Genomic DNA, 11,718 nt, shown 5'->3' with positions numbered 1-11,718 from the left:
ACTAATTTTCTTTATTGATTCAGGAGCACATGAATTGAGTTTAATGAGTAATGATAACAACAATGAGATTTTAGATTTAAATTGAAATTGTAATTCTTAAAAACAGAGCATTTGATTACAGGTTTTGTTTCAAGCAAGAATGATTCATGATTTTGAGCAAGTGAGAATATATTTTCAATTCATTTTGGATTTTCATGCAAGAGTGTGTTAGTATGATGGATGATTTTATTCCTTTAGAGAATTGAGTTCCTTTCAAAGCATAATTCATACATACAACAAAGAGAGAGAGAGAGAGTGATTTTCTGAGTTAAATTTCATTTTACAAGTGTGAGATTGATTTATAATTCTGAGATTTTCATAAGTTGTGTGGATTTCATAATTAGAATTAATTTTCATAAGTGTGGGATTGATTTAATTTTATGTAGTGTTGTGAAAGTTTCTTTTTGAAGCAGTTGATAAAAGAGAGTGATCATTTTATTTTCTAGGGGAAATTTCTCTACTCATGTGCATTCCAATAACTTAATTTAGAACCTATATTTTGATAACTCAGTATAATTTAAAGGTGTGAATAATCAAGGACTTCTAACACATACAATGCACTTACAGTTCATTAACTTACTGGCTCTAGTCGATAATTTATGCAAGTAATTTAACATTAATTAAATTACCAAACTCTCTCTCTCTCTCTCTCTCTCTCTCTCTATCTCCATATCTATCTCTCTTCCTCCCTCCCTCTCGTTTCCTCTCTCTTTTTCTTTCTCTCCCCCATCCATCTATATCTCTATCTCCCCTTGTCTCTCATTCTCACCCCCAAAACATACACACTCTCTTTCTCCATCTCTCTCGCTATTGCTCTCCTCTCTCCCTCACCGTCTCTCTATCTCTCCCTTGTCACTCCCTCTCCCTCTCCACTTTCTCTCTATATGTCTTTATTCCCCTTCCAACTCCATCTCACTCTCCCCTTCTCTCTATCCTCTCTCTCAAGTCATCTATCTCGTCCTTCCTCTCTCTCCCTTTCTCTCCCACCTCCCTCTGTCTCTCCCCCCCCATCACACACACTCTCTCTCCACCCTCCAACATTGTCACTATCTCCCTCTCTCTCTCATTATTGTTGTCCCCCTCTCTCCCCCCTCCATATCTATGTCTCCATGTCTCTCTCTTCCCCTTCTTTTCCTATCTCTATCCTCTCCTTTTCTCTCCCTTCCCTCATCTCTTTTCTTCGTCATTCCATCTTCATCTCTCCCTTATCACTCCGTCTCTCTCTCTCTCTCCACCTCTATCTCTCAATGCATTTGTTCTTCCCTCCCTCCCTTTACCCCTTCCAACTCCATCTCTCTCTCCCCCCCTCTCTCTCCTCTCTCTCATGTCCCCTATATTTTCCTTCCTCTCTCTCGCTTTCTCTACCACCCCCCTCTGTCTCCCCCCCCCCCCATCACACACGCTCTCTTTCTCCACCCTCCAAATCTGTCACTATCTCCCTCTCTCTTTCTCCCCTTCTCACTCTCCCCCTCTCTCTCCCCTCCATATCTATGTCTCCCTATCTCTCTCTTCCCCTTCTTTCCCTATCTCTATCCTCTCATTTTCTCTCCCTTCCCTCGTCTCCTCTCTCCCTCATTCCATCTTCATATCTCCCTTATCACTCCCTCTCTCTCTCCACCTCTATCTCTCAATGTCTTTGTTCTTCCCTCCCTCTCTTTCCCCCTCCAAATCCATCTCTCTCCCTCCCTCTCTCCTCCTCTCTCCCCCCTCCTCTCTCTCTTCCTTCCTCTCTCCCTGTCTCTTCCCCCCTCCACCTCACTCTCTCTCTCTCTTAAATATGATCCCATTGTATTTTATTTAAGAAAGTATCTAAAATATTGGTTGTAAAATATTAAACCTATATTTTGGATCAATCATGTCAAAGGAAATACAAAAATAAAAATCTTAAAGAAGCATGCACTATCTTTCCTCTATCATTGTTAGTCACTTTTCTTTCTCTCTTTGCTTGGATCTTTGGTTAAAATGCATCTAGTTCTTTATAATATTATTTATATTATATAAATTTCATATTTGTATATATAAAAGTATTCTCATTTTTAATTTATTAAAACCTCGATCGAGGATGGCAGGGTTAGATATACCTAAAAAGTAATTATAACCTTTTGTATTTTAGATTTAATGAAAAAAATTATAAAATTAAATTAAAGTAAAGTATTTGTAAAATATTTTGATTTTAAAATAAGTTATGGTTTTTGGGCATGTGCTATTGATATGCCAATGGCCAAGGTATTGACCCATGGTATTGTAACAGAGTAATTAAAAGCCTAGGTCCATAACATAATAATGGAAAACCTAGATGGCCTATGGTATTGATAAACCATGGTATTATGATTTTTTTCCCTCCTCTCCCTTTCTCCCTCCCTCCCTCTAATTAGAAGTTAATAATATCCATGGTAAATATTCCTGATTAACAATCTTGTTATATTGTAAATATTGATTTTTTATAGGCTTATCAATTAAATTTAAAGATGGTTATGCAATCATTATTTTAATTTATATCATAAATGGATGTTAATTTACAAGTACTATTTATTTTTTTTTATATTTTAATGTGATATGTATATTATACTTTCTTTTATCTAAAAAATTGTTCTTAATTTTATTAATAAAAATAAAATTTCAATATAAAAAATTTGAATTTACAAAAATTTCACATTTCACATTTCAAAATTAACATTTAATGCTCACCCATCCACCTTAAACTTAAACTAAGGTTATAGAGCGCCTCTCGATGCAATAGCAATACTACTTTTACAACAAACTCAGCCACACCACTACTAAAGAGTTCTTCATGCTACAATTTTTACACTAAAATATTAATTTTTGAAAAAATATCTCAACCATCTAACTAATGAGCAAGCCAAATCTTACGTAAGTATTATTTCCAAATTCTAACTAATGAGCAAGCCAAATCTTACGTAAGTATTATTTCCAAATTTGTGTAGTATTACAATGAAACTTAGTACACAACCATCCCATTAGTGTGTCGAAAGGGTGAAGATGGCCGTATCTGATAGATAGAAGAAAAAGTCAAAAAATTACACTGTAACACAGATAAAAGCAAGTGAAATCCTCAACACTTGCCCTTCAAAGTGCTTAATGTCAAGACCGATGATGCCACCGTTTGCCACTCCATTCTAAATGACCACGTCATCTGGCTTCTTGCAAACTAGCTGCTACCTGATCATTCCCATCTCTTATGTATGCTCTATCTCCACTATTGTCAGATACACATACATATAATATACGTCATCCTCTCTATCTTTTCGTCTGCCTTTTACAAGAACGGCAGTCCTACTTCCGTAACGCTCTATATGGAATAAATCTGTACGGTTTTTATTGCAATCTCCTGCCATTGAAATACTCCTTTGAATGGATAACCCCTAATCCCTATAACGTGTTGTCTTCAAAAAAGAAATTAAAGAATCTTGTATTTCGGGATGTGAAGTGCATGGTTGTGGTTTTGTCGTTTATTAACGTACGGTCATAGATAGATAGATATAGTTAGTTAGTTAGTTAGTTCGTTCTAGCTAGCTAGCTAAGCAGGATGTGAAGTTCATAATCGTGGTTTTGTCATTTAGTCTTAAAAATATTGTAATCTATAATATTCATTATTAATGTGTTTGATGTCATTTGTGAATTAAATTAAAATTATTATATATAATTTTAATTTAATAATAAAAAATATTAAATAAATGAAAAATTTTAATTTTTCAAAAAATTAAAATATTCTTAAAAATATATAAGTTATAGTTTTTTGGACATGTGGTATAAGTAAAAAAGTATAGGTCATTTTATTGTAACAAAATCTATTTAAAAGTTCAAAATTTTCATAATAAAATAAGATAAATATCAAAATTAAAACTCTTATAAATTTATTAAAATAAAATTTAATTAATTTTTATGATTTTATTTTAATTTTAGTAATTATGAATTAATGTCTAATTAAATTTATCACCACTATATTAGTTTTAAAATTATAATCAAATCAAATATCAAATTAATAACTAAAATACTTTTAATTTTAAAATTTAATACAACATTATTTAAAATATTCAATACCAAATAAAATATATATCACAATATTTATTACATATTCAAAATACCTTGGCATTAAAACTTTACTAAATCCGTCCATTATAAAAAAATTCCATATTACACTTTATTGCATAAACATCCTACTACCACGAAAGAGTCAAAATCCCCCGGTTATAAATTCTTCTTTACATATTCATCACCCACGTCATCGCTTATCCCGTTTAAGTATAGATTGGCATTATGGAGGAGTAAAAGTTAATAAACAAATTATCACCAACATCGTTCATTTGTGGACTTTTTTGGCATACGATCTTTTCCTAAAGGCGAGTCTAAGTAATGATGGATCAACGCATGAGTCCGCAATTCTTTTTGAAAGAAATTGCCTCCAGATCTGCAGGTTTCAATCTTATCGTGTAGGTGTACGGGTACCCACTCTAATTGACCATGTCTAAACTACTTGAGTCGGCTCGGCAGATGCGAAAGTTTCCATAGCAGTAGTTGGTTTTGAATAGATAATCGACAAGGGTTTCGTGTTTTAAATAAAGTAGTTGCTGACATTTGCATGTAGAGATATTATAAACAATGGTGGCATAGAGATATTGATGAGTACAATTTCATGGTTTCAAGCCTATAAATACTCATTACAGCGCTATGAATCTACACAAGCAACTACTCTAATACATCGTTTCATTTCTGAGCACATTTTCATATTAGATTATAGTTTCCGTATATCTTGCAAGTGAATATGAAGGCGAGTGCAGTCCTAATTGCAGTTGTGTTACTCTTTGCTGCTTCTCTTAGGTCTGCTTACTCTGCAGATCCGGATCCCGTTAGAGATTTTGCGACGGGATTGAGTACCTTCACCCTGCGTAACATTTTCAAGAATGGAGAAGTTAGTAGCGATACGGGCGGGATTCGAGCTGCAACCAATCCTCAAAACTTTCCTGCAGTCCGGTAATATATTCACATCATTCATATTCACATATTGTTTGCTTGTAGATATATTTTCTTTGTATGGCCTGTGCATTTGATAATAAGTTATTTAATTAATAGTGTTAAATTGAATTTACAGAACACAAGGGCTATCTGTAGTGAGGTTCAAAATGGTTCCCTGCGGAAGCAACCTTCCTCACACACATCCAAGAGCTTCAGAAGTTCTCTCCCTTTTGTCTGGAGGACCCCTTCAAGTTGGCTTTGTTGACACCACTGGTATTGATCCAACTCATGCCAACACATTTTTTTCTCTTATTATCATGATGCCTATTCACTTATTATTATTATTATGTATGTATATGATCTGATCATTCAAATTGATTTGTTGTAAATTAATAATTAACTAGGTGCGTCACACATTGATATTCTTTACCCGGGGGATGTTACCGTATTTCCCCGAGGTGTGCTCCATTTTGAACTCAACGTTGGAAAGGTGGAAGCCGAGTATTTGTCGGCACTTAACAGTGAAAATCCCGGAACTTTGGTATGCCTTCCTCCTTGCACCAATTATATCTTCATTATAATTTGAAACCTAGTGCCGCAATGTTTGGAATGGTTGTTGATTATATAACGTTATGCGTTCCTATATTGTTTTATATGATTTCAGACGAGCACCGAAGCTCTATTTCATATTCCCCTGAGAGCGCTGGCAACATCGTTGAACGTGGACCAGAAGACAGTAAATGGGCTGAATTCAACAGTGCCCCGATACGCTCCTGGTCTGAAGAAAACTATAAACAGTGGTTGTGTCCCTGGCAGAGATATTACCACAGCCTTTTAGTCAGCATTGCCTTGGCTTTCTCTATATAAAGTATAAATATAGTGGAATAAACTCCGCCAACGCGTAGGCGATCAAGTAGCCAGAATGACTTTTATCTTTGGAAATTGAAATAATATTAATATTGTAAAAATAAATGCTTCAAGATTGGGAATTTAATTCTTGGCTTGATTCATCTCGAATACTGAGTTTTTTCTCTCGAGACATCAGTTTACGTGTGTATTCCATTTTATATGTTTCCACTGTTCGGTTTCTACCATGACGTTTAAGTATAACTGTGTCCTCAACCTGTATGTAAGGTTTGCTATCAAAATACGGTATCTCCTTTAATGGCTTTCGATGAAGAAATTAAAATAATTTGAAAAATTAAATATAAATCATTTGAATAGTTAAATAAATAGATTAAGATTCTAATTTTTAAAGCAGAATATATGCTATTAATAATTAAATTCCCACCTATAGCTAAAAATAATTAGTAATATAAAATACTAATTTATTAATAAATTAATGATGTGAAATAAGGTAGCCTCATATAATAAAACCAAATTATTTTTATAGTTTTTTTCCTATATTTCCTTTATATTTTATTTCATGTTTCAAATAATTTTTTTTTCAACTGGGATTATATTTTTTCAATGAAATAATTATCTGACTAAGTAAACCATGTTTTCCATGATTTATTTGATAACTCTATGAAAATATATATATTCTACTTTTTTATTTTTGAAAATGTAGAAAAAACACATACTTTTAAGTATAAATATAAATACCATTTAAATAACATATATATTCTACTTCTTTGATTTTGAAAATGTAGAAAAAACACATACTCTTAAGTACAAGTATAAATATCATTTAAATATCTTTTACAATCATATTGATAGGAAAATAAAAAATATATATATATATATATATATTTTATATTCCCTACATCACACACATATAAGTATGTTGTAAGAAATTATATATATATATATATATATATATATAATCTTTTATTTTTATTATTTTTATTTTATAGATGTGCATTGTAATATTACTATAATGGATATCCATGTTAAATTTAAAGTTAATAATATAAATAATAATATAATATTTATCATGGAGTAAATATTTTTATATTAATTATATATATATGAAAATTAAAACATTTCAATAATAAAAAATATTTAATATATAAAAAATTTAAGACATTTCATGTCCCGATATCAAAATAGGCATTTTCAACACCCACATCATTTGCTTGTGGATTTGAGGATATCTTTGTAGGTACGAGAGCAAGTCGTACTGCAAACAATCCTCAGACGTGTCCTCTATTGTTTGCATCATATTCACACATTGTGTCCTGCTTGGTGCACCATGTGTCTCTTACATACGTGTGTTTTGTTGTCATGCACATGTGTTTTGTTTGTATGAGTTATGAATTTCGAATTTGATTATTGCTTACTTAATATGATGCCTGAGATTTAAAATGGTTATTGTATTTGACTATCTAAATTTTGGGATATTTAAATAATCAAATTAGCAATTCGCTAAACCTATTTAATTTAGGAAATTTGCAACCTACGTTAAGATGACTGTCAACCTTGATCGTAAAGGTCCAGACTTTGTTAACACCGCTGGTAATCTTAGCGTGAACACATTTTCTTATTAAAAAGCCCATTTAGTGCGATGTCATATCCTATATTAGAACTGTTCGTATTTAAATTAATTAATTGCTGCCCCACACATAGATATATTTTTTTATCGGGAACCTTACCGTATTTCCTAGACGTGTGCGCCATTTTGTTCAACGTTGGAAGCGCTAATATTGGCTTTATATTACGACTCTTGAGTTTAAGTCAATCGCAGATTTCCCGAATATTCGGGAATCAGACAGACGTGGATGTGGTCCAAAAAAAACTTAAGGATGCCTTATTACAACTACATGTTACTCATTATATTTTTTTTTTTAATATAGGAATATTTGTCCGCACTTAATGGAAATCTTGGCTTTCTTGTAGCCCTGCATATGTTACTGATCGCATCTAAGTTTTGGTTTGAAGTGTAGTAACTCAAATTAACATAATCTACTCAATATGTATTTATTATTTTATGGACAACAAATTTGTCTAGTTTCTAGAAAAATAACATCAAAATTAGAGATATAAATAAGTATTTAAAAAAATAGAAGTTTTTATGTATTTGCAGTTTAAATAATTAAGTTTGTGATTCTAAACCTATATCTAAATATATCAACTCAACAAACATGTATGCTAGAATTGTCACTTTTGTTACAATGAATTGAATTTAAAAGAACATGCCTAGTAAGCTTTTAAAACCACATGTATGTTCTTAAAAGTATGTGTACTCTTAACAGCACACACACTTTTTTAACATTGTGGGAACAATTTTAAAAATACATATGCACTTTTGTGACTATTATGTTGTCTAATGTCTCTAATCATTAGCGAAGGATATCAATGATATTATAGGATTTGAACATCAAGTATAGGTACTATGGTTCTTAACATGGTAGAGGAAAGAAATTTGGGTCCATATCATAGAGGTTACTTCTAAGAATTAAGGTCCCTAGACCAATAACTTGCACCACCGTACTTTACATATTTAGAGCATCCTTGTCTTCCAAGTAAGAATGCATGCATTTTTAAAATATTTTAAGCATTATTTATTAGACTCAAGGCCCTTGACATGGTCATGGAAGCAAACATTGTGGTTGGATCCTAAAGAAATCATTTTGGAAAACATAGCTATTAAAACCAATTCAAACCAACACATAAGACCTCATAAGGTTCTCCCCTCTTTCAATTAGGTCTCTCTCTCTCTCTCTCTCTCTCTCTCTCTCTCTCTCTCATTCAATTTCCCCCTTATATCCCTCTTTCTCTCTTTCATCCACTTTGCATGTCTCCCCATCTCCCAATCTCACCCTTCCCCACTATCCCCTTGTTGGAAGGGCTAGTTGAATCACTTGACTAAACCCTTTACATTAAAATAATTGACCAAACTCTCTAAAATATTTAAATTGGTTGACTAATTAGTCAAGCTAGGATTCCATGTTTTGTCAACAATTTAAGTAATTAACGTGGTTAGTTGGATGTAACTATTGATATTTTGGTATAAATAAGATATATTATAATGAATGTAGTCGTGGTACTTGTGGATTAGTGCAAGAAACATTTTGACTAGCTTACCACAAATCTTGTTTCTTTGTTCTATATATGTCATGTGTGTTATAGATCTAACCCAAAAATATATGATAATAGAAATAACCCAATAAATAACAAAATCTGAATATAGAAATGCTTCTCTTTATTGATCAAACCCTTAAGGTAGGGCAACACCATATATTCACTCCTTAAGGAAGGAGAACACTCCACAAGCCATATGCCTGTTCATACAATAATCTTTGACCTCTTTCAATGGGGAGTCTCTAGCCTCTATATAGGCCTCATACATACAATACCATGGGTCATTACCATGGTTCCCTCAATACCATCTATCTAATGCCATGGGCCCATTACATTATTACTAACTACTTGTGGTTCCTTACATGATGCGGGTTAACCAGCGTATTTATTACTATGGCCCATCACATTATTACATTATTCCCTTGGGTACTTCCCTTTGTACCCCATATTATCCCCCCTAGGTATACTACATTCCACCCCCCTTAACATGTTTCGTCCCCGAAACATGGGAAGAACACAAATAATAAGATCTACTCAAAAGAGTAGTCCACTAGTACCATGCACGTGCATCTAGCCATCCAAGAGAAAGGTGAAACCTCAATCTCGCTGGTGCCTTGCTCGCTTGAGATGGAAGTTGACCTTGGAAAATCTTCTGTGTTGATATGTAGTAGGTGGATCTCCGCTCCTCTCTATTTGTCATGCGGAGGTTGTTGTCCTTGTGGCTAATTCGTTGTCATCTTGTTGGTTGTTTTCTTTCGGGGTGATGTGGGTGGTGATATGCTGAAGTGTTAACCAACGATGTATCTTTCTTTAATTCACCACCTAATGGAGCCTAATGGGTATCTGGTACCTGTTGTGGTGCCTGTTGTTGTTTCTTATCTTTCAATATTACTTCAACCACTGAGTCCCCCTCTGATGTAACATTTTCTGCTTCAGCCTCTACCTATTTTTCTGGTACCTGGTTTGATGTTTGTGTGTGGTTGTTGACCATCAATGGCTCATTATCTGATATGTCAGTCCCTAGAACACCTTCTGCTTCAGCCTCTGTGGACTCTACCTATTTATTGATGGAAATATCCTGTAATGTAATTTTTTTCTTTTTATACCAGAGCTTCAGGAATTTCTTCGGCACATTAATATTGATAGTACCCACGGATTCCATCCAAGGATATCCCAAAAAAACATCCATGTTATCCAGATCTGAAGTATAAAAATCACCATGCAACACATACTTATCCATAGAAATCTTCAAATCCTTATAAACTTGAACATCCTCATCATCAACCTGTGTGTTTTCAATGTGTTTTGCTGGAACTTGCAATTTTTTTTCCAAATTAACATTGATAAAATTATGCTGACAACTAGGATTTATAGACACAATGATCTTCTCCTTCTGAATGAATCCATGAACCTGCAATAATGATATACCAGTAGAAAATAACCCCTTACATGTCTCATTCTTCTGTTTTCTAGCATGAGACCATTTGTCTAAAAGGACTCTTTCAAATTCTTCATCTGACAGTTTGGTCCCCTGCTTGTTGTCAAATGAGCGCAACCATTTGGATGCCTCATCTTGGAAATTAAGCGGTACCATAGCCCTCCAAAATTTCCCATATTTGAACTTTTGTCTCTATATGAATTCTTCAATAGTAGGGCTATCATCTTTTCCTGTAAAATATAACATCTCCATGAAGAGGGTTTGGGAAAAACTCACTTACTTGGCGAAAATTTTAAATGGCCACAATTCTATCAATATTGCTCAGAATCCCTATTATGACTTGTTTTAGGAAATGGAACAACCATTTTGCAACTTCCCGTGTGGTAGAAATCCTGATCTAGGCATTGGAATTTTAGATCCGCGCTGCAACTGTCCTACCATCACAAAAAAATTCTGAAAAAAAACACTGATTTTAAATCAGCGATATCTCCCTCATCCAGACTCCAATTCGACTGATTTTTTTTTTGAACTTGGGTATTTTTCACAAACAATCCAGATCTGTGATTATATTCTGCATATTTTGCACTAGAATGTACAGATCTGCGCCACAAATTCGCCGCCCCGAAAAAATGTCTGCAACACCACTGATTTTTCAGATCAGTGATATCTCCTTCATCCGGACTCCGATTCGGCCGATGTTTTTTTGAAATTGGGTATTTTTTCACGAACCATCCAGATCTGCAATTAGATTTTGCATATTTTGCACCAAAACTTACAGATCTGATCTGAAAACTCGGCGCCCAAAAATTTCCTGCAAAAATTTAAAAAAAAAATTCTTTGCTTTGCCTAAGAAAGTGCTCTGATACCACTTGTTATAGATCTAACCTAAAAATATATGATAATAGAAATAACCCAATAAATAACAAGATCTGAATATAGAAATGCTTCTCTTTATTGATCAAACCCTCAAGGTAGGGAAACACTATATATTCACTCCTTAAGGAAGGAGAACACTCTTTAAGGAAGGAGAACACTCCACAATCCATATGCCTGTTCATACAATAATCCTTGACCTCTCTTAATGGGGAGTCTCTAGCCTCTATATAGGCCTCATACATACAATACCACGGGTCATTACCATGGTTCCCTCAATACCATCTATCTAATACCATGGGCCCATTACATTATTACCAACTACTTGTGGTCCCTTACATGATACGGGTTAACCACCTTATTTATTACTA

At 33.7% G+C, this 11,718-nt stretch overlaps 1 protein-coding gene across 1 annotated transcript; it reads left to right on the top strand.

The window, feature by feature from the left end:
- Positions 1-4,716: 4,716 nt before the first annotated feature.
- LOC149164654 (putative germin-like protein subfamily 1 member 9) lies at positions 4,717-6,030 on the top strand. Its single transcript, XM_089430948.1, has 4 exons — positions 4,717-5,031; positions 5,150-5,286; positions 5,418-5,554; positions 5,678-6,030. Exons 1-4 carry the CDS (start codon positions 4,823-4,825, stop codon positions 5,849-5,851), a joined length of 657 nt encoding a protein of 218 aa, XP_089287074.1. The 5' UTR covers positions 4,717-4,822; the 3' UTR covers positions 5,852-6,030.
- Positions 6,031-11,718: the final 5,688 nt, after the last annotated feature.

Source organism: Pinus tabuliformis, chromosome 5_1 (assembly GCF_031772625.1).
Source record: "Pinus tabuliformis cultivar Carrire ecotype Pingquan chromosome 5_1, CPIR1, whole genome shotgun sequence".
In the NCBI taxonomy this organism is placed as follows: Eukaryota; Viridiplantae; Streptophyta; class Pinopsida; order Pinales; family Pinaceae; genus Pinus; species Pinus tabuliformis.
This window is presented reverse-complemented; position numbering and strand designations above follow the sequence as displayed.

Excerpts from the sequence above, each read along its gene's own strand:
- LOC149164654 (XM_089430948.1), top strand. The coding sequence starts at position 4,823 with ATGAAGGCGAGTGCAGTCCTAATTGCAGTTGTGTTACTCTTTGCTGCT. Across the intron at positions 5,032-5,149 it reads CAAAACTTTCCTGCAGTCCG|AACACAAGGGCTATCTGTAG; the intron begins GTAATATATTCA and ends TTGAATTTACAG. Across the intron at positions 5,555-5,677 it reads GTGAAAATCCCGGAACTTTG|ACGAGCACCGAAGCTCTATT; the intron begins GTATGCCTTCCT and ends ATATGATTTCAG.